This window comes from Mustela erminea, chromosome 18 (assembly GCF_009829155.1).
Source record: "Mustela erminea isolate mMusErm1 chromosome 18, mMusErm1.Pri, whole genome shotgun sequence".
Lineage (NCBI taxonomy): Eukaryota > Metazoa > Chordata > Mammalia > Carnivora > Mustelidae > Mustela > Mustela erminea.
This window is the reverse complement of record NC_045631.1, coordinates 56555898-56581565: the sequence shown is the minus strand read 5'-3', so window position 1 is coordinate 56581565 and position 25668 is coordinate 56555898. Positions and strand designations below refer to the sequence as shown.

The following is a 25668-nucleotide window of genomic DNA, read 5'->3' as shown; positions in this document are numbered from 1 at the left end:
CTGGGCCTGCACACTGCTGGGCCCTGGCCTGGAGGGGGCTGTGGGCACGCCACCAGTGAGTCTGGAAGCTCCGAGAAAGCCCAGCGCTGGAGTGCTGGAGTGTCCATGTGTCTGTCCCTCCTCGCTGGGCAGCACTGCCTCTCCAGCCACCTCCTCCGGCCAGCCTCACCCAGGAGCCCCTGGAGTTGGCTCCGGCCCCTACAAGGGCATCTGAAGGGAGCACCTCCTGGCATTCCTTGTGGGGGCGGGGGCTGAGGGCTGTCTCCGCCCCGCTCACCTTGGTGGAATGTCACCTGTGGGCTGGAGCGAGTTGAGCCACCGGCTGCCTGCTGGGGAGACGTCTCCGGAGCCTCCACCCAGTGCCCTGCCCACCCCCACCCTCGGTCTTCGCCTGTTCAGGGAAGTCTGTGGGTGAGAAACCGCCCCCCATCCCAAGCCAGGGTGTCTCCCCTGGGTCCCTGGTCCGGTTGGGCACACCGTCACTGTGGGGCAGGCCCTGACGCCCCCTGCTGGGGAGTCCTGGACCCCCGCACCCCAAAACGCGCACCAGGGCCTCCGTGGGAGGGCGGGGTGGGGTGGGGTGGGGCTGGGCCCGCCCGCTGGGGCCACCTGCCTCCAGCGGGAGACAGTTCCTCCCAGGATCCCAGGCCAGCGGGAGGCAGGGAGCTGTAGGCCTTTGAGATGGTGAAACCCTGACCAGAACTCGCGCACTGGCCTGCCCGGCCCCACCCCTCCCTGGCGCAGGGTGGCACCCCGTGCTCTTTGCATAATCCTGTGGCTTCTCTATCTTTCCCCGGCGGCGCAGCGGCCACCATGGCGACACTGCTGTCCCACCTCCAGCGGCGCCCTCCCCTCGTGCGCCAGGCCATCAAGATAAGGCGGCGCAGGGTCAGAGACCTGCAGGATCCGCCCGCTCACGGCGCTCAGGAGGTAGGGGTGACGTCGAGGAGGAGGCGAGTGGCCAGGGTGGGGCTCTGTGGTCTCTGGGCGCGGGAGTCGTCCTCTCGCGGGCTGCGGTTGAGGATGCGGTCCCCTTCTCTGCCTGTCGCGGCTCCTGGACAGGGCCTTCTGGGTTGGCCGGCCGGGGTCTGCCGTGTGTTCTCTGGGCCATCCTGGGCCTCGGGTCTGGGGTCGCAGCCTCTCTGAGTCCCCTCCCTCTGGAGGGGCCACCTGCCCGCCCTAGCCTCCGGTCTTCCCGCTCTAAAGACACCTGCTCCACTAGACAGGGGGTGGCCCTGCTGTGGGCCGGGCAGCTTGGGGATCCGCTGAGCGGTCCCCGGCCTGCCTGGCATGACCATCCGTCTCCCACCTCCACTGCTGGGCCTCACTTCCGCCACTCGGGTGCGGAGCGTGGCCGCCCGATAAGCAGAGCTGCTTCCTCTGGGGAAGGAAGGGGCCACGGGTGCAGAGAGCTCACGCTGCTGGGGCCGCTGAGCGCCAATGGACCTCAGCCACGGCGGGCCGGGGACTGAGGAGGGCGGCCCAGGGGCTGGACTGGCAGGAGGCCTGCTGTGGGAACAGGTGTGCGGCGCTGGTGGGTTGGAGGCGGGGAAATAGGGACCCCTCAGCCCCGGGCCCGGCCTGGCCTGCCCTGGGAGGAGGCATTGCTGCTGTCTGAGCCCTGGTCCAAGCCTCAGGGCCACCTTGTCTTTTCACCTTGCTCCCCAGATCGAGCCTGCCTCCCACCACCTCTCCCCTGAGGAGGTAAGAATCGGAGTGCTGGGGAGGCAGGGAGGTGCTGGGAACACAGTCCTTGGGTACTGGCTGAGGCAGGTGGCCACAGGGCGCAGGGGGCGGGGGTGGGGTGGGCGGTGGGCCCTTCTGGGCCTTAACCCGCCACGCCCGTGCACTGTGGGCGCCTTGTCCCAGCTTTGGCTGTGCCGTGTTGGTGCCAGGATGGGCTTGGGGGGCGGGGGCTCACCTTGCAGTGGGCGGCCCGGGATTCCTGAGGTGACCCTGCCGTGTCTCAGCGGGCCCTGCTCTACGAGGAAGCTCTCTACACCGTCCTGCACCGTCTGGGGCAGCCTGAGCCCAGCCATGTGCGCGAGGCCTCGGAGCTCCTGTTGTACCTGCAGGAGGTGAGTGCGGCCCCGCTGCGCCCGCCGACCTGCGGCCCCCACCCGGGAGTCCTCTCTCCCCTGCCCTGGGCCCTCAGCCTCCCACGCTCCTGCCCCACCAGGCCTTCCACGTGGAGCCCGAGGAGCACCAGCAGATGCTACAGCGCGTCCAGAAGCTTGAGGTAACCCTGGGCCAGGACCAGCCTGGGGCAGCGGCTGGGAAGCCCAGCTCCCTCTGGGATTCAGGCTCACCCTTCTGTCCTTCTAGAAGCCAATATTTTGTCTGAAGGCAACTGTGAAACAAGCCAAGGGCATTCTGGGCAAAGATGTCAGTGGTGAGCAGGTGGGGGAGGGACCCTGAGCGCCCCCTTCCCAGCCCCTCCTCCTCCCCAGCGGTCTGTCTGTCCCAGAATCCAGCTGGAGCTCCCAGCTCCCAGATGTCCCGTGGGCACTGCTGGCCCCAGGGCCTTTGAATCTGGGATGGGGAGGGACTCTGCCCCTGGATTGGGGTGATGAGGGCGGCTCCCCGGGGAGCCCTGCCGACACCCAGGTGGCCTTGTCCTCCCCCTCCTCGCCAGGATTCAGTGACCCCTACTGCCTGCTGGGCATTGAGCAGGGGGTGAGCGTTCAGGGGGGCAGCCCTGGGTCCCGGCGTCGGCAGAAGGCTGTGGTGAGGCACACCATCCCGGAGGAGCACACCCACCGCACCCAGGTCATCGAGCAGACCCTCAACCCTGTCTGGGAGGAGACTTTCATCCTGTGCGTGGCCCGGCGCCGCCCCCCCCCCCATCCCCTCAGGGAGAGCAGCAGTACTTCCTGGCTCGGGGGAGGGGACTTGGCTTGATTGGAGGCGGGGCCTGCTCTCTAGGCCAGAGAGTGTGGAGGGTGTGGTGGCTTGGGCCACGCTGGGTTGATCTGGGGGCCAGGCCCAAGCCTTACCTTAGGGGAGGGAGGAGGAGTTTGCAAGGGGCTCAAAGGGGACAGTGGCTAAGGGGGGCTTGGGAGCTTCCCAGGACAGGCTCTGGTGGGGTCCGGCCCTCCAAGGCCCTCAGCCTGGTCCTTTTCTCCCCATAGGGAGTTTGAGGACATAAACAGCTCGAGCTTCCATCTGGACATGTGGTGAGGGGCCTACCCTGCCCGTAGGGGTCCGGGAGGGAAGGGTGGGCATTCAGGATGGCAGGACCTTCTCCCAAAGAGGTCAAGGGCTCCCGGGACAGCCTCTCTGTCTCCTGCCCACACCTTGGCCCCTGCAGGGACATGGACACGGTGGAGTCCGTCAGACAGAAGCTCGGGGAGCTCACAGATCTGCATGGGCTGCGAAGGTGAAGGTCCCGGGAAGAGGTTCCTGGGGGAAGGAGTGTGGGCTCTTTCTGCCCTCCCCGTGTGTGCATGTCGGTCGCTGGGCTACAGGCTATGTCCAGGCCCAGGGGGCCGCAGGAGGGGGACAGATCCCCGCCTGACACCTCAGTGTCTTCGCCCACCCCTCTCATGGCCCCTGCCTGGAACAGGATCTTCAAGGAGGCTCGGAAGGACAAAGGCCAGGACGATTTTCTGGGGAACATCGTCGTGAGGCTACAGGTGAGTGGGGTCAGGAAATGGGGTTTTGGGGGAGGGACTCTGGACCCACACCAAGCATGGGCCTGGGCCGCTCCTGCCTCTCTGGCCCCCCAGGACCTCCGCTGCCGAGAGGACCACTGGTACCCTCTGGAGCCCTGCACCGAGACCTACCCGGACCGCGGCCAGTGCCACCTCCAGTTCCAGCTCATTCACAAGCGGGTAGGTCTGGGGCCGGGAGCAGGACATCTTCCAGTGGCCCGTCCGGGTTGGGCAGACCGCCCCCAGGGACAGGGTCCTCTCCTCACGGCCACGCCGGCCCCGTTGCAGAGAGCTCCGGCAGCCAGCCGCTCCCAGCCCAGCTACACGGTGCACCTGCACCTGCTCCAGCAGCTGGTGTCCCATGAGGTCACCCGGCACCAGGTACTGCCCTCCCTGAGCTGGGGGAGGAGGGGGGTGAGGGGCCTGCTGGCCAGGTCCTGATACCCTGCTGCCTGTGCCCTCAGGCAGGCAGCACCTCCTGGGACGGGTCGCTGAGTCCCCAGGCTGCCACCATCCTCTTTCTCCACGCGACACAGAAGGACCTCTCTGACTTCCACCAGTCCATGGCGTGAGTGCGCCTGGGAGGCGCCAGCCTCTCCCTCCCTGCTTGTGCGCCTAAAGACTGGCAGGCTGGAGTCTAAGCCTTGCAAGATCTCTGTTTGGCCACAACCGTGTGTGTCAGGCTTTTGAGTCCACTGCCCACTTTAAAAATCTGGAGGTTTTCCATACAGAGTCACAGCTCCAGCTTCCTGTGTACCCCAAGTGCCGTCGTCCTGCTGGGCTGCAAGGGGTCACACATGGCAGAGCGCGGGGCCTCCCCAGCCCCTCACGGCTGCCATTGGCCCGAGTCACTCCCTGACGCTCTCTGAGTCCCTTCTGGGCATTTGAATTTGCTGCCCCTGCCCCAGAGGTAGCCTTGCGCCCCAGCTCCAGGCCTCTGGAGTCAACAGATTGGTGCGCTGGCATTTCCAAATTCCTGGCGAGGGCCCGTCACGTCCCCTGGGCCCCTGTAGGTTGTGGGAAGGTGTTCGAGTGCAGGTGAGGTGTGCGGGGCCGGAGCCCACCAGGTGGGTGCAGCCCGGGGCCACCGCGGACACTTGGCCCTTGAATAGGGGGTGGACGGAGGTGGGGACAGGGACAACTTGTAGGACCACAAGCAGGTCGGTATCCCCAGACAGGTGGGGAGCAATGCAAGTTTAATTTACCTGTTTGAAAAGCACCTTCATGGGGGTTCCCCAGGAGGTCGGTGGGGGCAGGGCGTCTCGCTGTTCCCCCCCAAGTCCCCCTCCCCCCACTGGCCGGCTGAGGGCTTCCCATGTGCCGCAGGCAGTGGCTGGCTTACAGCCGGCTCTACCAGAGCCTGGAGTTCCCGAGCAGCTGCCTCCTGCACCCCATCACCAGCATCGAGTACCAGTGGATCCAGGGCCGGCTCAAGGGAGAACAGGTGGGCCGTGCAGGGGGACGAGGAGCGCGCGGGGCAGGCAGGGCTGGGGGAGCCGGCTCTGCGCCCCGGGCCCCCCCGCTCAGCTCCCGATGCTTGGCCCGCAGCTGGAGGAGCTGGCCGCCTCGTTCAGCAGCCTGCTGGCCTACGGCCTCTCCCTCATCCGCAAGTTCCGCTCTGTCTTCCCCCTGTCTATGGCCGACTCCCCGGCCCGGCTGCAGTCTCTGCTCAGGTCAGCGGCTCCCCCTCCCGCTCCCTCAGTGAGGTTGGGAACAAGGGGACCCCTCGGGGGGCGCCCGCTGCCACTGTGGCCCGGGCACAGCCGCCTGTCTCCACAGGGTCCTGGTACAGATGTGCAAGATGAAGGCCTTTGGAGAGCTGTGCCCTGACAGCGCCCCTCTGCCCCGGCTGGTGACCGAGACGCTCAGGGTGCGGGGGGTGCTCACGCTGGGGACGAGGTGGGCACGGACCTGAGCCTGGCAGCCCTCCCCGCTCACCGACTCTTTGCCCGCAGACCGGCACCACCGAGTGGTTCCACCTGAAGCAGCAGCACCATCAGCCCATGGTGCAGGTGGGGGGGGCTTGGGCAGGGCAGGAGGGGGTGTGGGCGGGGTGCTCAGGCCCTGCGGGCCTGCTCAGCGCCCCTCTGTCCCTGCCAGGGCTTGCTGGAGGCAGGCAAAGCCCTGCTGAGCCTGGTACAGGACGTCATCGGCGACCTACGGCAGTGCCGGCACACGTGGAACAAGATCTTCCAGAAGTGAGCAGGCGGCTGGGTGGGGGCTCACGCGGCAGGGGCTCAGGATGGGGACAAGCAGGGCCCTGGAGGTGCTCCCGGGTCACACCTGTGGACTTCCTTGCAGCACGCTCAAGGTCGACCTCTTCTCCATGGCTTTCGTGGAGCTGCAGTGGCTGGTGAGTCTCCCCCTGGGTCTCCAGTGTTTGCCCTCCACCCTGGCTCCGGAGCCCTGTCCCACTGCCTGCCCTTTGCAGGTGGCCAAGCGGGTACAGGACCACACAGCGGCGGTGGCGGGCAGCCCAGTGTCCCCGGAGATGGGCGAGAGTCTATTCCAGCTCTATGTCAGCCTCAAGGAGCTCTACCAGCTGCGACCAGGCCCCACAGACAGGTAGGTGGGCAGCCGGCTGTTGGCACAAAAGAGAAGAGAAAGTCAAGGCAGGTCTGCACTAGCCTGGGCATTCTCCGGTCTGAGCCCCAGCTCTCCGTAGGGATGGAGTCCTGGCTCTGGATGGCTTTCACCGCTGGTTCCAGCCCGCCGTCCCCTCCTGGCTGCAGAAGACTTACAGCGTGGCCCTGGCGCGGGTGCAGCGCGCCGTGCAGATGGATGAGGTAGGCGCGGGGCCTGAGACGGGGGCCCGGCTATGGGGTTTGGGGCTCTGCTGGGACCTCTAGGATGCGCAGAGTTGGTGACCAGTTCTTGAGGCCAGTTGTGTGTACCCCGCTGCCTCCCGATACCCCTGGTTTTAACTGTGGCTTTCCTTTCCAGACTGATCTTTGCAGCCTGGGGGTCTGGGCGGAGCCTGCCTGCCCCTTGTGGCCCCCTGCCCACCTGCTTGGTGGCCGTAGAGGCTCTGAATGCCTGTGGAAGGAAGGAGGGGTGGGGGGCATGAATCTGGCCGGCCCTGAGCCCTCCGGTCTGCGCCCTCCCCCCGCAGCTGGTGCCCCTGGGTGAACTGACCAAGCACAGCACATCTGCCGTGGACCTGTCCACCTGCTTCGCTCAGATCAGCCACACTGCCCGGCAGCTGGAATGGCCCGACCCAGAGGAGGCCTTCATGATCACCGTCAAGTTTGTGGAGGTGCAGCGACTTCACGTGTCCTTCCCCATCTTCCTAGGACAGCCTCGTTTGACGTGCCCTGATTCTCCCAAGCTCCTGCCCCAGCAGCCTCCGAGGGGCTAAGTCTTAAATCCCCAAGTCACTGAGATTTCCGAGCCTCCCCACATTGGGGCCCCCAATTGTCCTCTCCCTACCCCAGGACACCTGTCGGCTGGCTCTGGTATACTGCAGCCTTATAAAGGCCCGGGCCCGTGAGCTCTCGGCAGGCCAGAAGGACCAGGGCCAGGCAGCCAACATGGTAAGGACCAGAGCCGGTTGTTGGCCCGGGGGTGCGGGTAGGGACGGCCGTTCCCGGCGAGCTCAGGAGGCCACAGCCCCGCGTGCCTGCCCTCAGCTGTGCGTGGTGGTGAATGACATGGAGCAGCTGCGCCTGGTGATCGGCAAGCTGCCCGCCCAGCTGGCCTGGGAGGCCCTGGAACAGCGCGTCGGGGCCGTGCTGGAGCAGGACCAGCTGCAGAACACGCTGCACGCCCAGCTGCAGGGCGCGCTGGCCGGGCTGGGCCACGAGATCCGCACCGGCGTCCGCACCCTGGCGCAGCAGGTAGTCTGTCCCCTCGCAGGGACCCCACCCTGCCCATCCTCAGCCTCCTCGGCCTGAAGCACCCCCAGCAGGACTTGCCACCCCTCCCTGAACCGAAACTCAGGCTCCCAGTGACCTCACCTGTCCCCGCATGCTCACCCCCCGGCCTCCCTCCTGCTGTTCTGTGTCCCCAGCTGGAGGTGGGCATCGCCACGCACATCCAGAAACTCGTGGGCGTCAAGGAGTCTGTCCTGCCTGAGGATGTGAGTGGCCCTCCCCACTCACCGTTGCCAAAGGGGCTTAGGGTGGTAGGGGCAGAAGGCCTTGGGTGTCAGAGATGAGTCCCCCAGACTTGGGCAGGAAATGTTCCCTCCTGGCCCTCGGTTTCCTGCTTGGATGTTTAAGGGGGCAGGGGTGGGTCATTCCGCGGGCTGTCCCCAAATCCGCCTGGGGACCGCACGCAGGCGGGGAGGGCTTAGCCTCGCAGCCGAACTGTTAGGGGTGTGGAGCCTTCTGAGTTCCCTGTTTCTGCGAGCCCGCTGACTCCGGCGTGCCCACCTGTCCGGGGGCAGACCGAGTGATGTCACCTTCGTGGTCTGCGAGAAGGTCACTCCGTAATTCAGCAACCCTCTAAGCGCTCTGTCACGGGCGTAGATTTAGGCACGGAGGTGTGGATCGGGGAGGAAAAGTGATAAAACTCCTGCCTTCCCGGAGCTCACATTCTGCCAGGGGAGGTGGAGGAAGAGCCAGAACCATAGCTGTGCCTAGAATTACACGAGTGTGTGTGTGCAGTGACGTGTTAGTAAGTACTGGAGAAAATGAAGATTTGTATTCATATTTGTGCTTTTTTTTTAAAAAGATTTTATTTATTTATTTGACAGACAGAGATCACAAGTAGGCAGAGAGGCAGGGAGGAAGCAGGCTCCCTGCTGAGCAGAGAGCCCGATGTGGGGCTCGAACCCAGGACCCTGAGATCCTGACCTGAGCTGAAGGCAGAGGCTTTAACCCACTGAGCCACCCAGGCGCCCCTGTGCTTTTTTTTAAAGATATTTTTAGACAGTGGTAGAGAAGGCCTTACTCAGAGGGTGACAGCTGAGTCAGGACCTCGAGGAAGCGAGAGAAAGATCCCTGGGGGTTTCTAGGGGAGGGCATGGCCAGGCCCTGCAGCAGGACAGTGCATGGGCCGCTGGAGGGCCCTGGAGGAGGCAGGGGCGGCCGGAGCCCCTCGCGGGCAGGGCTCCCTCAGCTCCGGCACACGTTCTGAATGGAGCAGGCGAACGCTCCTGGCCCTGTTTCCTCTTCCGAGTCAGGGCATGGGCAGTCAGGGCATGGGCGTGGGCCAGAGCCAGACTTGCCGCCCACCCCTCTCCCCAGGCCATTCTGCCCCTGATGAAGTTTCTGGAGGTGAAGCTCTGCTACATGAACACCAACTTGGTGCAGGAGAACTTCAGCAGGTGTGCGGCGGCCTCCCGCTCCGTGCCCCCGGCCCCCGCCCCGCCCCGCCCCTCTTCCCTGGCCTCAGCCATTTTCAGGGGAGGATGCAACCAGCCTCTGCTTAAGTGCTCACTCCTAGAGACAGGGAGCTCACTACTTCCACACACATGCCCATTTCCCTTCAGGCTGAGCAGAAAGCTGCCTGCCCTTTCTCCCTTAGCCCTGGGCTTTCTGTCCCTCCTAACATTACAGGCAACTGGTGTCTCTCCCAGGATCCAGGGGAACTTCTCGTTGGGGTCTCTCTGAAAGCAGGGGTCCGGCACACCAGGCAGGCAGCAAGATTAGAGGTCAAGGACGTGGGCTCTGGCCCACCTGGATTCAGACTCTAGTTCTGCTGCTGCTGGGTCGGTGCGTTGAGCGGATTACTCAAGTTTTCCATGCCGACAGTCACAGTTCTGGCCTCTAGTGAGGATCAAGTGAGTCACATGGGGTCCCAAGCGCAGCCCCTGTGCAAAGGAAGTGGTCGGTGCTGAGCTGCCCGACGATGACCGTGGGTTCTCCCCACAGGAACTGGGCTCTGAGGCTGCTGCCCCTCCCCCCGGAGGTCCACTCCCGGTGGCTCGGGGGGCCCCAGGGAGCCCACTGTTGTTATTTCTCGGGGCACAGTATGCCAAATGTTCAGCCGAAACAGTTAAATCTCCACTGCACGGACTTGACTCACTACAGTCTCAAAGTCAGTTAGAACACTGGTGCACAGGAAGCACACGAATCGCGAACACACTCAGTCCGTTACCTGCCGTGAATGCGACCTTCCCCACTCTTAATGATGCAACCCCATTTTTGCTTTTTGTGCTGAACCATGTGACTCTCCTTTGACATGTGATTTCCGTTATTTCAGGTAGTTAGCAGGACTGTGGCTTGGTTGCTACTTTTTTCTCCCCAAGGGGTAGTAGATGCTAATCCGGGTCGACCTCCTATTCATTCTGGCTACTCCCATATTGAATCATCGTTCTGTCACTGGGGGACCAGGCTCCCCGCCCCACCTTCTTGTTGGGGTTTGATAATCCTACTGAGGAAGGTTCTTTGCTAGGTTGTGAAGCATGTTGGTTGGGACTGGCCCCATCTGCCCCCTTCCCCCGCTCCCCTGCACTTGTCTTCCCTCAGGAGACCAGCCCTGCCTCCCTCCCTCGACTCCTGCCTGCTGCCCTGGTCCCTGCCTTACCTGAGAAGCCAGTGGGAGTGGGAGCCTGGGCTGGGGAAGAGCTGGGGTTGAGCCTGGGTCTCTTTCTCAAGAGTGTCTCTGCTTCCTCCTCTTCCACTGGTGTCCCTCTGCACCTCCCCCCTCCCCCCGCGCAGTCTCCTGACCCTGCTCTGGACCCACACGCTCAAGGTGCTCACGGACGCGGCTGCCTCCCAGCGGAGCTGCCCCCTGGCCTCCAGCAGGCTGAAGATTGCCCTGCAGGTAAGAACAGCCGGGCCAACAAGTGATCACGCTGGCTGGAGACAAGTGATAATCCGGGTGAGGTCACCTCTGCCGTCTCACCCCTAGAATCTGGAGATCTGCTTCTACGCAGAGGGCTGTGGCCTGCCACCCGCGGCGCTGCACACAGACGACTTCCAGGTAGGGGGCTTTTGGTGAGCTGGCGGGGTAGGGGGAACCTGCCTTTCTGTGCTCACCTGTGTCCAGGACGAGCTGCATAATTTACAGGGCCCAGCACAGAAAGAAAATGTGGGACCCCTTTTCCAAAAATTACTAAGAATTGAAAGACCGCAACAACAGAGCATTCAACCAAGCAGAAGCTTCTTTAAACTCGGTGACGGGGCGGCTGTGTGGGGGGCACAGCTGTGAAGCCCACCCTGTCTGTGCCTCGGCTGTCCCCCGGGGCCACCCCAAGGGTGCGTTCCCCAGCCGAGGCTCCCCGACAGCCGGAGCTTTGCTATCACATCGCTGCCGGCACCGGACGGGGGTGACTGGGACAGCTCAGGGGGCTTCTCAGCTGCGCCTCGTTCCCAGGCTCTGCAGAGGGACCTGGAGCTGCAGGCGGCTTCCAGTCGGGAGCTCATCCGGAAGTACTTCTGCAGCCGCATCCAGCGCCAGGTGAGGCTCTTTCCCTCCGCGCCGCCCCCGGCGCACCTGCAGCCCCGCCTCCCCTCCCCTCTGCCCCACACGGCCCCCGCGCTCCACCCCTAGGCGGAAACCACTTCTGAGGAGCTGGGGGCGGTCACAGTCAAGGCTTCCTACCGCGCCTCTGAGCAGAAGCTGCGTGTGGAACTGCTCAGCGCCTCCAGCCTGCTGCCCCTGGACTCCAACGGTGAGTGCGGGCTGCCCACCGGCTTCTCCCCGCGTCCTCACTCTGTACCCCACAACGTCCCCCCGCGTCCCTGGCTGTTCCGCTCTCCCGGGAGGGAGCGCTGGGTGCATTTCCTTCGTGCTACCAGGAGGGGGCAGTGCTGCTGAGCAGGGCACAGCGGCCGGAGCTGGGCACCGGAGGCGGGGAGCTGGATATCCTTGGCAACATCTCCCCGGGTGACCTCCCCACTTGCCAGGCTCCAGCGACCCCTTTGTCCAGCTGACCTTGGAGCCCAGGCACGAGTTCCCTGAGCTGGCCCCCCGGGAAACCCAAAAGCACAAGAAGGACCTTCACCCCCTGTTTGATGAGACCTTTGAATTGTGAGTGGGTTCCCCTGCTTGCCCCGCTTCCCCAGCCCTGGACTCCCCTCAGCCCTGCTCCTGCCGCCTGAGGCCGGTTCTGAAACGAACGCATTTGGGTCCCAGGGAGGGGCCCCTGGAACAGGGGTTTGCTGGCACCTGCGAGGAGTGGGACTGCAGGGGAGAAAGCCCCCGCCTGTTGGACTTAGAGGCTTGCTTCCAGGAAATGGTCCTGCTCCTGAGGTGCTCTGTTCCCCAAGACAGGATGGTCTGGGGAACACAGGCCCCGGGTTTAAAGTCCCAGCCCGCAGAGGCGGCGTCCTCAGAGCCCACGCCAGGCTGAGAAACGCCTTTGCCATCCTAACCCCCATCTGTCTGCCCTCAGCCCCGGCCTGTCCTCACGAATCAGAGATGAACTGGGTGTGGGGGGTGTGGGGGGTGCCGGGGACCATGTAGGGGGCAGGCCGCTGAGCCCGACTCTCTCCCCCATTCAGCCTGGTGCCCGCTGAGCCATGCCTGAAGGACGGAGCTTGCCTCCTGCTAACGGTGCTGGACCATGACACACTGGGGGCTGATGACTTGGAAGGGGAGGCCTTTCTGCCACTGCGCTCGGTGCCAGGCCTGACCGGGACTGAGGAGCCTGGCGAGGTGCCTCAGACCCGCCTGCCCCTCACCTACCCTGCACTCAACGGTAGGCCTGAGCCCCGGGGCAGAGGCTGTGGCCCAGCATTGGGGGTACAGGGGAGGGGCGGCCCGTGAAGGCCAGGCAGTGGCCCCAAAGGAAGCGAATGAAGTTGGGGTCAGAGGAACTCCCTCTTGGATGTGGAAGCCAGCGGAGTCAGCATGGGGTCTCGTGTTGCTGAGTGGATCTCCGGGCTGATCGGGAGAGCAGTGAAATCTGGGAGGCCAAGTGCCGTGTGACTCTGCAGTGTGGCGGGGGGAGGCCACCCGGAAGCCTATGTGGGGGGAGAGGCTGGGTCTCCGACGGGGGCGCACATGCCAGGTGTTCTCCAGGCTAGACGGTAAGAACAGGTGACACGTCCTGAGCACTTACTACGGGCCGCCTCATGTGACAGCTGCTAGTACAGCTATGTTACAGACGGGTAAACTGAGGCACAGAGAGGTTAACTAGCTAGCCTGCGGTTCTAACAGTTGGACCCCGAGGCACATCTCACTTGGCCTCTTCCAGTGCACGTCGGGTTGGAGTGTCGGTGCCAGCGCCGTCATGCGTCTCGCCTTATCCATCAGGCTGTCTTGTGAGCTTGGCTGGTGTTTCCTGGATGGCTGGAGAATGGGTCTATGCTGTGCCCCCTGCCACTACCCAGGCACTGCCTCCCCCCGCCGCAGTCTGATGCCTGAACGCCTCTCTCCACAGGGGATCCCGTCCTGCAGCTGCTGGAGAGCCGGAAGGGTGATCGGGAGGCCCAGGTGTTTGTGAGGCTGCGGCGGCAGCGGGCCAAGCAGGCCTCCCAGCACGCCCCAAGGCCAGGGCAGTAGCAGTGGAGGTTAGGGATGGGGCTGCGTGCCCAGCAGGGGCTGGCTTTCCTGAAAGGTCTGGGTTCTCCCCACCCTAGTGCCAGCCCCCCAGCCTGGCCGAATGCTCCAGAAGGATCCTGCAAGTCTGGGGAACCCCAGCGTGAAGATCACCCCTGGTCCTTCTGCCAGAGCAGGGGCCCGTGGTGCTGGTGCCAGGACCCTGTTAGTATTTATCTTCCCTCCTTCCTGCCCTGAGGCCGCCTTCAGCCGTGGCCTCTGCCTTCTCTACCGGATGGACGTCAGTGCCGGGGGGCGGGGCAGCAGTCTGGGGCCCCTGGGGGAGACGCTGCGCTGGGCTCTGGCAGAGGCGGCTCAGCCACCTGTTTCTGGCAGGCCCATTCCAGTCACCGGGGTGGAGGTTAGGCTCCCTTGGGCCTATTTAGCACCTAACCTTGGTTCACTGGGGCTAGGGCCATGGCACAAAGCCTCCTGCGGAGGGGAGTGGACCCTGCCAGAGACCAGGCTACAGCTGCCCTGGTGGCTAGGGCAGCGGCTGTAAAGAGGGGAGCCTCGGTCCTCTCCCAGGCCGGGGAGCCTCGAGCCAAGGACCTTCTGGCTTTCAGAGGTGAAGGCTGGCAGGCAGTGGGGTTGGCAAGGAGCAGCAGAAGCAGTAAAGTCAGCTTGGCCAGCCAGGTCTACTGAGGACACCTCCTCCCTGGGACAGTATCTGCCACTTAGGGACTTTCTTAGCAAAAATAAAAGAAGAAAAAATCCATTGTCCTCTAAGGAACTATACTGTCGGCCTGCATTGGGGCCCAGATTATAGTCAGGCCATGCAAACCCCCTCCTCAGCCGTCAGGAGACCTTGAGCTGCCCCCGACCTGGGGCCTGGCCCACCCCTCACTCCCCCATGTTCTAGAGCAGGCGTGGGAGTAACTGATGCACAAACAGGGCTTCACACAAAACATGACTAGGCATGTCCGTTTGTGGGTGCTGCCCGGCACTCCAAGGGGAGCACTGGGAGTCCGGGGAGGGGGTTCTCCCATGAGTGAAGGCTGAGTGGCTATTTGAGGGCTTAGAGGAGCAGGTCCTAGGCCAGGCTGGGACTTAGTCCAGGTGGACCCTGTATTGGTAGTCAGAGCCCAAGGCCAGGTTGTCATTCTAGCTGTATGACCCTGTTTGGGTCCCTTAACCTTTGTAGGATGTGGGCTGGAGATCAGATGAGATCATCTTCAAGACTCCTCCAGCTCTGAACCTGAGCCCCGCACAGAGCCTAGTGGGTGCATTTTCTCAAGGCCCAGGCTAGGCCAGCTCTGAGCAGGGGAAGCAGGTGGCTCAAAGGCGGAGACCCTCCTCCTCCTCCTCCTCCTGAGAGAGCAGTAGGTGTCTGCCTCTCTGGGAGACGAGGGGCCTGTCGTCTTTCACCAAACAGGCATCAGGTTCCAGCCAATAAGTGGGTCCCAAGCCTAGGAAGTCCCCAGGACTAAAGGTCTCCCTACTCATTTGCACGAGCAGGCCTGGGTGGGAGGGCACTTGAGCTCCGTCTAGGGGCCTGGAGCCACCTGGGGGCTTGAAGGTGGCGGCAGCTGCCTAGCCACACCTTGGCTAGAGGCCTGAGCTCCTCCATGGCCCCGCTGGGGCTGGCGCGGGGCTGAGGGGGGCCCGCTAACTCATCAGAGGCTCTTACTTGGGGCCCTACTCTCCCTCACCCCCATGTGAACAAGCTACAGCTGTAAGTTCATATTTTATTTCCAATAGGTTTGGAGCTTTGTTGATTTTTGAATTTTTGTAAAAAAAGTTTTCACTTAATTCATTGAAAGCCCTTTCGTGCTGAGCCCAAGGGGGAGCCTGGGCCAGGCCAGACCCTTCACAGCCCTCTCGCTCCCACCCCAGACCCCGAGCGCTGGGACAAGGGCGGCTTCCCTCCGCCCGCTCTGCCCCTCCCGCCCCCGCTGCATCTTTCTGTACAGAACAATTTTTAAAATGGAAGCTAAGACACAATATACATTGGACAGGCACGCACACACACGTACACAGGCGTCTGCTCCAAACGGGCAGGACGTCAGCTGCACTCAAGAGAGCACCAAGGAATGCATACGGAGCCCCTCCCGGTGAGGAGGGCAGGGCCTACGCCCCACCTTGGTCCCCAGTCCGCAGCTCCTTCCCGCCATTTGCCCCGCTAGCTGCCAGAGGGAGGGCAGGGAGGGGGACGCTGACAGCAGCTAGAGGGTTATGAAGGGCAGTGCCAGTCTGGTAAGGGGTCCTGGGGCCAGGGAGGCTGCTCTGGGGGCCCGGAGGGAGAGGACTGAGGAGGATTCCTGGCCTCAGGAACCTGAGGGGTAGAACTCCCGGGCCTTGCCCCTCAAGGAGCTTCAAGGGCCCAGGCATGGGAGCGGGGCTGGCCCCTGCAGCTTTGGCCTGCCAACCCCAGACTAAATACACATTTGGTAAACCTAGGAGCTAGGCTGGCTTAGACCCCAGCACACCCCCCTTCTCAAGCCTCGTGGCTGGCTGGGAACCAGGTCTGGCCCTGGGGATGTCCACACCCCTGGCTCTGGCCATGGCCTGGGGAGGCGCAGTGAACAGGGCCTGCCCTGAAGGCCTGGTTCCTCCCCTTGGCCCCTTTCAGCTTCCTGCTCGGGCCCCAGGAAAAAGTTCAAACTAGTTAGTTTTCCTACATTAAAAAGAGACAGAAACATATCCCCTGCCAAAAAGCCAGTGGGCAATGAGGGGCCTTTGTCTCTGCAGTGGAAAAGGAGAGAGTGGGCAAGGGCAGGGCTGCAAAATAGTTTTTTCTTTTAAAAAGTGCTTGGTAAGTCTGTTTTAAAGTGTGTGTCTATATCTATGTACAGATATACACACGGACACTGTTCACACACTGCTGCCCACGCATACCTGCACACGTACAGAAATGTATACATATAATCATATACATATACATACATACATACATACATACATACATATATATATACTTTAAAAAGTCCTAGGTAAGAAGATCTGAGCCGGGCCGGGGCCAGGCCTGCAGGGTCACGACTGGAGGGTGTGGGCGCGGCTGGGCTGGCAGACGGGGCAGTCGCTGCCCTCAGCACAGAGCTCACACAGCACGGCGTGTTGGCACGGCAGCAGCGCTCGGTTCTGCTCCTGACACTTAAGGCATTTCACCGACTGCATGTGGAACACGGCCTGGGGAGGGAGGAGGATGCGGTGTTCACCGGCCCGGCCCTGGCAGACCGGCAACGCGCTCCGCATTCACTTCAGCCCCCTTGGGGCGAGGAAACCGAGGCACAGAGCTCCGCAGCACGCTCGCAGGCCTCCGCCAGCAAGCCAGAGAGCAGAGCTGGAGTTCAGGGTGCTGCCCTCAAGGCTCCCAAAGTCTGCTCCCAGCCCCCCTGGGGAGGGGAGAGGCCCAGGGCTGCTCCACAGCTCCTGCCCCGACAGGCTCTTCCTCCCACAAAGCCTCTGCCTTGTTTGCTCCTGCAGCGACCCTCAGTCCCCAGAGCAGAACAGTGAGGCCTGGCTACAAATGCCCGGAGAAGGAAAGAATGTGCTTTTCTGCTGTGCCATGCTCCCTGGGCATCCAGCCGGGCACCTAGGAATGCAAAGTAGCCCTGGGGACCTAACCGTTCTGGAACGTGTGCTGGTATGTGCGGAACTCACGGGAGGAGAAGCACCTTGATGCCACTGAAGGCCCAGGCCTAGTGACGTGTCCTGGGTCAGCACCGCCCAGAACTGGGGGGTGCGGCGGGCACTGCTGCATCTCCACCTCCACCTTTGTCACCTCCCCCAGAAGGGACACTTCCTCCCCTCCAGGGCAGCATCCTGGGTCGGCCCAGCAGGTGGGCAGAGGCTCTCAGAAGGAAGAACCATGGACCCATCAGAGTCCAAGTCCTGAGGCTACTGTATGCCCCGCCCAGCGCTCCCCTAACCTCTTGGGCTGACCTTGTCCACTTGTTCCAGGTGGGCCCGCAGCTGCTTCTGGAGGGAGTAGAGGGTGGAGAGCGAGAGGGCCTCCAGGTCAGAGAAGGTGGGCAAGGCCTGCGGGTCGGGGCCCGAGTGCAGCCGCTCCAGCTCTTCCTGCAGCTTCTTAACCTGCCCCTCCAGTGCGTCCCGCTGCTCCCGGGCCAGCTCGCACTCGGCGCCTGCTGCACTGGCCCGCTCACCGGCCTCCTCTGCCTCCTTCTTCCAGGCATCACAAGCCTGTGGGCCCAACACACAGCGCCTCATCATGACGGCCCCCTGCCCCCGTGTCCCCTGCAAGCACCTCTCTGGGAGCCTGCATGGGCCACTCGTGGCTGCAGGGCCTGCTGGGGAGGGAGGAGGCGGGCACTGCCTGCAGAGAAGAGAGATGTCAGGGCCTGCGAGACCCTCTGTAGGCAGGGAACGGGGCTGAGCCCAACACAGCAGGGGAGCACTAGGCAGATCTGGGGATGCCGCAGATGGACAGAGGAGCCATTCCTAGAATCTAGAACCTTGGACCTGGAGCCCTGGGAAGTTAGGGCTTCTGGGGAGAGGCCAGCAGTGCTGTGGGACCAAACCAAGTAACTCACAGTAGGAATTCCGGGCCTGGGTCACCAGCCACCCCAGGGTCCTGACTGGCAAGGTAAGTGTTTCCACGGGAGAAAGGAGGGAATACAACTGAGTTTCTGCTGCCCTCCCGCTCCTGCGCCTGCTCTAAGATGGGCTCGGGCTGGATGCCGACTGGCCCTGGGAAGGCGAGTGGGTGTGGGCGCCCAGTACCTGCTTAGCCTGCTTCCAGGACTCCTCCCACTGCTTGATGGTGCCGTTGGCTTCCTCGAGCTCTTGTCTCAGCCGGGCCAGCTCAGCAGCCCCTGGCCCTGACAGGAAGGCCGGGGAAGTGCCTGGGGAGAAGCTACCAGAGGCAAAATGCTCCCAGATGCTGCTATTCATCCCGTTCAGACCTGCCTCAGGAAAGGGAGGAGCATTAGAGCCCGGAGGGTTTCAGGCCTGAGCCCAGGCCCTGGTCCTGTCCAACCCTGTCTGGGAAGCTTCAAGGGGCGAGCTGGGCAAGCCCTCAGCAATGTCAGGCCGGGGAGCCTCACAGGAGTGTGCAGGGCCCACGGTCGCATCAGACCTACTTGAGCACCACCTGCCACTCCAAGTTTGGCACTTCGGAGGCTTGGCATCCTCAGCATTTGCCTCGTAGGGTGATTTAGGGGACTTGGGAAGTGCGGCAGGGAGAGGAGCTGTAAAGGTGGCGATCTGACTGACTTCTGGGCTAGAGGGAAGGGGAGCCTTCTTGCACTTTCTGTAAGGCTTGGGAGGAGTTCAGGGGCAAAAATGCAGCCCAGAGCCTCAGATGATGGCACAGCTAGAGCAGGAGTAGTTCGGGGAGCCCTGGGTTCTTTCCCCTTGTTTTACGATAAAGAAACAAAGAGGGGCGCCTGGGTGGCTCAGTGGGTTAGAGCTGCTGCCTCGGCTCCGGTCATGATCCTGGGGTCCTGGGATCAAGCCCCGTGTTGGGCTCTCTGCTCAGCAGGGAGCCTGATTCCTCCTCTCTCTCTGCTTGCTTCTCTGCCTACCTGTGATCTCTGTCTGTTAAATGAATAAATTTAAAAATCTTTAAAAAAAACAACACTGTGTTGCTAAGAATCATGCAAATAGTAGGGGCGTCTGGGTGGCTCAGTCGGTGGGGCGTCTCACTCTTGGTATCAGCTCAAGTCATGATCTCATGGGTCCTGGGATCAAGCCCCGTGTCAGGTCCCACCCTCAGCAGAGGGTCTGCTGGAGATTCTCTCTCCTCTGTCCTTTCCTATGCTCTCTTTTTTTCTTTTTTAAAAAGATCTTATTTATTTATGTGACACAGAGAAAGAGATCACAAGTAGGCAGAGCAGCAGGCAGAGAGGGGGAAGCAGGCTCCCTGCTGAACAGAGAGCCCGATGCAGGGCTTAATCCCAGGACTCTGAGATCATGACCTGAGCGGAAGGCAGAGGCTTAACCTACTGAGCCACCCAAGCGCTCCTATGCTCTCTTTCTCTTAAATATGTATTTTTTCAAATTGTATTTGAGAGAATATAAGTGGGGCATAAGGACAGAAGCAGACTCCCCACAGAGCGGGGAGCCCGACACCAGGCTTGATCCCAGGACCCTGAGATCATGACCTCAATCTAAGGCAGATGCTTAACCAACTGAGCCACCCAGGAACCCCATAAATAAGTAAATCTTACACAGACACAGACACACACACACACACACACACACACACACACACACACAGGAAGTAATAAACCCAATACACATTCAGGGCATCTGACTCCGAAGGCTCACTCCTTCCAGTACGCTAAGCCGCGTGGTCCTCCAACCACACACTTGCTCAGTCTTTTGACAGCAGATTACCTCTGTCAAAACACCATGTGTCCTGCTCTGCGGCCCCTGGGGCAGCCCCTATCTTCCAGAGGGGGATCCATATCCACGTCTGGCCTCCTTCTGCCCACACTTATCCTTCTAATAATTTCTGTCTTACTCCCTTCCCCACTTATCTAGCCAGGATGTTCCAGAACCCTCCAAGCAATACAAGTGTATCCAAAATATGAGCAATGCCATCCTGTGTGGAGAGCCTGAGAGGTGCACAATCTATGAGCCTATGTGCTCAGGGGAGAGAACTCAGAACCAACCAGCCCGCCCCAGCAGCGAGCTCTTCCCAGGCCCTCCACTCCACACTCAGGCAGCATTTTCTCTTAGAGAGGAGCCACTTTCTCTCTTGACCGTCCAGGTCAGGTCCCCGTTACTCTGAATCACAAACGACGCCTCTGGCTCCACCCAACAGCGACAGTCCCTAAGTGCGCTCTGGATGTCTGTGCTCCTCTGCCTCCCTGACCAGACCATGGCTCCACGCCAGCAGGGACCGCTGAGCTCACAGTGCACCTAGAAGCTCTGCCCGACAACTACACGGAGAAGGAATGAACGAATGTGCGGCCACCGAAAAGGGCAACAGTCAAGATGCTTCCAGAATCCGAACAGGTCAGACAAATGTAACCGAAAGCATTGAACCCTGACAGACTCAACATAAAATGGAACAGCCCCTTCCAAACCAGAAATATGCTAAGACCGCAACGTGCTGCCCTAATCTCTGGAGTGAGATTAGCAAGCTCCCAGCTTGGTCAGGACGTCAAACGTGGCTCAGAGGCTGAGGCTCCGTGTGACCAGGAAGCCCAGCACCCTCAGTGGGGGTTAGTCCTGATCTGCTCCAGCAGCCACTGGGGCTGGGGAATGAAGAGCAGAGGCGGCACGTTGGGTACCGAGCCGTTGAATACCCTCACCCGCCTGCCCACCGGCTGGGGAGCCTGTGGCTCGCCACCTCCTGCTTCTAGCGGCTGTGACGGACGTGCCCTCCAGAAGCCACAGTCGACACCATTCTGATGCCGCTGTGCAGCAAATAGCCTTTGGGGTTCCAGCGAGGTCTGCTTGGTGTCTCTGTTTACTAGGAAGACCACTCTGAGCCTACTCAGACTTTTCCCTTTGTCTCCTGTGAAGCCGGCTGTTGGGAGCCCACCTCCCCCAGTTCTGGGTGACCGGGCAGAACCAGCACGCGGGCGTGAGCAGCACCCGGGCCCTGGCGCTGGAGGCCGCGGCTTCTCACTGCACGCGGGCCCCAGACCCAGCCCTTCCTCACGTTATTCCACTTAAGCCTCACCACCGTCTTACAAGGAGGATGCTGCCATGATACAAATTTTAAAGCAGAGGAAACTGAGAGGCTAAGTTGCTTGTCTAGGTTTACCCAGCTAAGGGAGACGCAGGACAGGGACCCGACCCACCTCCAAGCCGTAAGTCACTGGCTTCAACCTCCATTCTGCACTGCCTCTGGCTGTGGACAGAGTGGCCAAAGCACCTTCCAAAGACTTTCCAAACCTGCCCCAGGTCTCAGAGACACGCACCCCCTCTTACCCAAAGATCCATGTGATGCTGAGGTCCCCAGAAATGTGTTTTCTGACTGGCTCAGGTGGCCCTGGGGCTGCTGCAGGAAATGTGAGGAGAGGCTGACAGGAGGGGATGGGGATGCCGAGTGGAAGGAAGCAGAACTGCCCAAGGAGCCGGGGATGTTCACAGGCGCAGAGCTCTGCAGCAAACTGCCACCTGGAAGAGAGGCCCCGGAGGCCCAGTGAGGGCAGGGCAAGCTATGCAGAGCCGCACCAGCAGGGGGCAGCCCGTGCCCACCCTGGGCCTAGGAGCCCGCCCTCGCATGCCGCCCACCCGCTGCCCAGTACCAATTGTGATGCCGCCTGGGTGGGGCACTGTGCTGTTATCGAAAGTCTTCTCTAGGGCAGCCACCCCGAACTCGTTCAGGTCCAGGTCATCCAAGGCAGATTCTGGAGACAGAGAGAGGGGGGTGAGCCTCCTTGCCGGCCGAGAGGCCACACCACCCTGAGGTTCCAGGCCTCCGGGCCCCACCTGCCCTCCTCTGCCTCCTCTTCGTGCTCAGTCCCACTAGACCCATGCTCTCAAGCCTCTGCCTGTCGGGCTGCTCCTCTGCCAACACAGATGCCCTGTGCTGTCTGCCCTGCCAAGTCCAGCTCCAGTGGCTCTTTTCTGAAGCCTTCACTGATACCTCCAGGGGACCCAGTGCAGGCTTCCTGACTCGGGCAGAGGTCTGGTCTTGTCTCCTGGTGTTACCACTCAGATGTCTCAGCCCTGAGTTCTCCGGGGGCAAGCAAGCCTTTGGGCCCTCAGTGGCTAGTGCACAGCAGGTGCTTGATGAATACCCACTGCCCTCCGCTAGACTAGATGGGGAGGCTGGGAACCACGCCCCTCCTTGAGGGCAGGTGTTGGCATCTCTTAACGTCCCAGTGCTTAAAACAAGATCTGGCACAAAGTAGAACCCATAAATGACTGCTGAGACAGAAGGGCAGTGGCTTCTACTGACCAGCTCTGAGGACAGCTGCACAAGTTGTTCGCTATACAAGGATACCTACTGAGAAAATGAGTGAGGGCTGAATGACCAATGTCATGGAATGAGACTGTGCTTGACCAGAGGAAGAGGTATCTCTTTCTAATTTGCATGACGAGCAAACTGGAGGCTCCTTTCCTATAAGGGCTAGTCTTGGCGCACACCTTGGGCTCATTTTCCCTTTCCAAAGGGCTCAAAGTGCCCGCCCTCTGACTCTCCCAAGACAAATGTCTGAAGTAACAAGTACACTGGTTTGAATATCACTCCAGAGACCTAGTTTCTCTAACTCCAGATCCAGTCCTGGACTTGGCATCAGAAATGGCCTAATTACCTATGACGGACTCTACCGTGTCGCTGGTGGGATAGAAGGGCAGAGCGTTCGCGTTCATGCCAGGGACGCTGCTGGTGCCCGCAGGGCTAGGGGGAGTAGCTGCCAGGCTGGAGGTGATGCTGGAAGAGATGCTTGAGGTCAGGGGGCTGCCAGCGGGAAGGATGCCCAGCACGTCCTGCAACGAGAGAGGGAGGCGGCGGCGATGGGACGCCCGCTCACGGAGGCCATGGCGGGGCTAGAGATGGGGGCTGGGAGGCGCGGAAGGGAATGGCGCATCCCTGCTCTCCTCCGGACGCCCCCATGCCCAGACAGGACCCCACCCACTCGACACCTTGTTGACAGGCTGGAGGCGGGAGAACTGTGGCCCCCAGGCTGCAGGGCCCACTCCCCCTAGGTCCTGTAGCAGGGGAAGGGAGAAGTCAGCCCCGTGCCTAGCATAGTACGGATGCACAAGAAATACTGTTTTTGGCGGCTGAGTGAGTCCAGGAGGTAAGGGGTTCCTGGGCTTGACCCTACCCTCTCCGGAGCTGGGGCTAGGGGCCCCACTTCAGTCCTGCCCTAGGCTTGTGGGTAAGCAGTGACCCTACTCGCTGAGGCCTGGGACTCTGGGCCTGTCCTATGGATAGCAACGCCAGAAGGGCAGAAAGGGGGCTGTATACCTGTTTGGGTTGAAGCAGAGGCTGCTCTTGGCTCCTGGGCTCTAGTGAATGGGGTTTTAACTTGGCCTAAGAGAAAGAAGTCAGAACAGGAGATGAATGTGGTGCTAGGGAGGGCCCCTGAGTCCAGGAGTCCTCCCAAGCATCAACCTGCCATGTCCCGTTATGGCTGAAGGTCCGTGTCATGCAGTTCCCCTCTATACACATGCCCTGCTCTCTCTCCCCACCCCTAGTCCTTTCCCTACCCTAGGAATCAGGGGAACTGTTCTTCTCCCTGGTGACTCCAAGCCTCAGTTAAGTCCAATTAGGACCCTCCGTCCTATTCCTCAAGGCCCTGCCACTCCACCAAGGCAGCACAGGGCAGGGGGAAGATGAGCTCTGGGGTCACAAGACAGACAGGAGTCCCTACTCCTCTGTTAACTGGCTCACAGGGTGAGTGAGGTACCTGGCTGCGCTAACCTTCCTGCCTTCGTTTGTAAAATGGGACAGCCTCACTCCCTCTGCTTAGCGTTGCAGAGGCTGAAGACAGGGGCCTCCTAGCTCGCAGTCCTGTCCCCACAGCTGGGCCAAGACAGCCCTCCAGGGCTTCTCCTGCCCCATGCAGGGACAAGGCTAACCTCACTGGGCTTCCCCTTATATCCCTTACCTGGCATTTAAAATTTTTCAGGTACTCGGCTCCCACCTGGTCTTCCCTCTCAAAGCCAGGAGCCTTCTTATAGCTGCCAGGGGCGAGGCCAGACTCCCCAGGGAAGACAATGCCTTCCAGGTTCGGGGGCTTCCTGATGGAGCCCGGGGGGGAGCCACAGAGATTAGATGGGCTTCCTAGATTGCTGTTTCTACAGAGGAGCTGCAGAAAAGAAAGGGAGTGGCTTGGTGGGCAAAATGTGGGCTGGGGCACGGCCCGTCCTCTAACCCCTTCTCAGAAGGAGGTTCTTCAGCAGGGAGCTCAGTTCTGTTTCCATCTGCCAATGGGCATCAGCTACCATGCGGGGACCCCCGAACCTCATGAGGAGATTCTGGGGGGAGTGTGACCGAAGGCCTGTATCCCTTCTACCAGCTCTATCCAGGCTGACCAACACAGGCTGTGGGTACACCACCCTCCACCAGATTTTGACAGAAAAACTCTGGGGCAGAAAGAGTAGAACCCCTTGGCCTGAGGCAAAATACCAGGGTGCCTGTCCCAAACACAGGCTGTGAGGAAGTGGGGGCATCAGAGGCAGGTGTTGGCTCCTGGCTAGGCACAGCGCCCACCCACTCCCTGGACAGGCACGTACAGCGCTGAGGTCAGGGGCATGCGGGCTGGAGGGGCTCACGGGCACCGAGTCTCCGGCAGCAGATGGCATGTACAAGACGGGACCCGGCTGAGTGGGGCTTGACACAGTTGAAGAAGGTTGTAGATCATCACTGAGAGGCGGCTCTGCAAAAGACAGGATCAGGGTGTCAGCAGGCTCGGTGCCAGCTCTGTCCCTCCAAAACCATATCTGGGTGTTTTTCAAAGGAGACCATGCCCCTGTACACAAAGGGAAGGGTCCTACCTTCTTTCTATTAATAGTGCATACTGTGCACTTACTTTGCACCAAGCAATTTGTATTAACTGCAAACTTCACAATAATCAGAAGATGCAAATAATGTGGTTTTCATTTTACAGATAAGAAAACCGGGGCTCGGAGAGGTAAGTTAATCTCCCTGGGTGGCGAACTCTGGTCTGTACTACTCCAGAGCCTGAGCCATTAATCACTTCTTTGTGTTGTCTCAATCAGTGGACCCAGCTGCCCACGACTGGGGATGACCTCCGTGCCGAGAATACACTCCCCGCTCCCACGGGCCTCTAATCCCAGAAATAAGGCCGGAGCCTGAAAAGAGGGGAAGGGCAGCCGGAGCAGTGGTCTGTGGCGGACGGGCTTCTAACTTGAGCTCCGTCTCTGAGACGGGCAGTGGTCTGGAGCACAATGTAAGAACCGAGAGCCGTGGGGCGCCTGGGTGGCTCAGTGGTTAAGCCGCTGCCTTCGGCTCGGGTCATGATCTCGGGGTCCTGGGATCGAGCCCCGCATCGGGGGCTCTGCTCGGCAGGGAGCCTGCTTCCTCCTCTCTCTCTGCCTGCCTCTCTGCCAAATAAATAAATAAAATCTTAAAAAAAAAAAAAAACGAACCGAGAGCCGTAGGGGCACCCGGGCGGCCCAGTGGGTTGAGCGTCTGCCTTAGGCTCAGGCCATGATCCCAGGGTCCTAAAATCGAGTCCCACATCGGGCTCCCTGCTCAGTGGGAAGCCTGCTTCTCCCTCTCCCACTATCCCTGCTTGTGTTCCCTCTCTCGCTATCTCTGTCAAATAAATAAATAAAATCTTAAAAAAAAAAGAATCGAGAGCCGCGCTGTCGGTCGCAGCAGCTGTGAGCCCCATGTGGCTACGAGGGGCTGGTCTGAACTGAAACGTGCTACACCCACCTACTCAAGTGTGCAACAGAATTCAAAGACTTCGTTTGGAGGGAAAAAAGTAAAAATATTTTTTCTACACTATTTTTGAAAGGATTATCATTTTTGTATCACGTTAAAATTTAACTTTTTTTTTTTAAAAAAAAACATAGTTACTAGAAAATCTAAAATAACACGAAGTTTCAGTCAATTTTCATTGCACAGTTGTGCTCTCAGGAGGACGGAGCGCCAGGTTCAGTTAGTGACGTCTGCCACGGATGTGGCACAGGGTGGCTGCTGAGATCTGCCTAGTTGGCTCTGGGAGGGCGCCTCACCCTG

General features: G+C 61.0%; 2 protein-coding genes across 10 annotated transcripts in view; one reads left to right on the top strand and one right to left on the bottom strand.

The window, feature by feature from the left end:
- The first annotated feature begins 283 nt into the window (after nucleotides 1–283).
- Nucleotides 284–24876, top strand: UNC13D (unc-13 homolog D). 6 transcript variants are annotated; one of them, XM_032322605.1, is made up of 34 exons: nucleotides 285–411; nucleotides 806–930; nucleotides 1669–1704; nucleotides 1971–2078; nucleotides 2180–2239; nucleotides 2326–2392; nucleotides 2636–2816; nucleotides 3132–3176; nucleotides 3311–3379; nucleotides 3566–3635; nucleotides 3729–3833; nucleotides 3942–4034; nucleotides 4118–4221; nucleotides 4980–5097; nucleotides 5202–5326; nucleotides 5433–5523; nucleotides 5609–5665; nucleotides 5754–5851; nucleotides 5955–6006; nucleotides 6085–6218; nucleotides 6319–6439; nucleotides 6766–6909; nucleotides 7088–7186; nucleotides 7283–7489; nucleotides 7663–7731; nucleotides 8843–8922; nucleotides 10259–10364; nucleotides 10452–10523; nucleotides 10917–11000; nucleotides 11094–11214; nucleotides 11450–11573; nucleotides 12047–12243; nucleotides 24569–24592; nucleotides 24681–24876. In XM_032322605.1, exons 2-34 carry the CDS (start codon nucleotides 814–816, stop codon nucleotides 24707–24709), a joined length of 3207 nt encoding a protein of 1068 aa, XP_032178496.1. In that variant the 5' UTR covers nucleotides 285–411; nucleotides 806–813; the 3' UTR covers nucleotides 24710–24876. The 6 variants fall into 6 exon arrangements, with proteins under 6 accessions (XP_032178493.1, XP_032178496.1, XP_032178491.1 ...); XM_032322602.1 differs by having other exon boundaries at nucleotides 284–411; nucleotides 24569–24876; XM_032322600.1 differs by lacking the exons at nucleotides 24569–24592; nucleotides 24681–24876 and adding an exon at nucleotides 12928–13590 and having other exon boundaries at nucleotides 286–411.
- Nucleotides 14758–25668, bottom strand: part of UNK (unk zinc finger) — a 33156-nt gene continuing 22245 nt past the window's right edge. For 2 of the 4 annotated variants that reach the window (XM_032322615.1, XM_032322614.1), the window contains exons 8-17: nucleotides 24195–24337; nucleotides 23567–23767; nucleotides 22924–22989; nucleotides 22265–22439; nucleotides 21254–21355; nucleotides 20934–21122; nucleotides 18572–18580; nucleotides 17769–17950; nucleotides 16971–17228; nucleotides 14758–16214 (exon numbers count right to left, since the gene is read on the bottom strand). In XM_032322615.1, the coding sequence (XP_032178506.1) occupies nucleotides 16059–16214; nucleotides 16971–17228; nucleotides 17769–17950; nucleotides 18572–18580; nucleotides 20934–21122; nucleotides 21254–21355; nucleotides 22265–22439; nucleotides 22924–22989; nucleotides 23567–23767; nucleotides 24195–24337 (1481 nt within the window). In that variant the 3' untranslated portion in view covers nucleotides 14758–16058. The remainder of the gene's footprint in view (nucleotides 16215–16970; nucleotides 17229–17768; nucleotides 17951–18571; nucleotides 18581–20933; nucleotides 21123–21253; nucleotides 21356–22264; nucleotides 22440–22923; nucleotides 22990–23566; nucleotides 23768–24194; nucleotides 24338–25668) is intronic. The other 2 variants (XM_032322616.1, XM_032322617.1) reach the window with 2 other exon arrangements.

What these genes read in the sequence shown, in the direction of transcription:
- UNC13D (XM_032322600.1), top strand. Translation starts at nt 814, where the DNA reads ATGGCGACACTGCTGTCCCACCTCCAGCGGCGCCCTCCCCTCGTGCGC. An exon ending in CGGCTGCAGTCTCTGCTCAG is followed by an intron (nt 5,327 to 5,432) that starts GTCAGCGGCTCC and finishes CTGTCTCCACAG; the next exon opens with GGTCCTGGTACAGATGTGCA. An exon ending in GCGCCGTGCAGATGGATGAG is followed by an intron (nt 6,440 to 6,765) that starts GTAGGCGCGGGG and finishes CTCCCCCCGCAG; the next exon opens with CTGGTGCCCCTGGGTGAACT.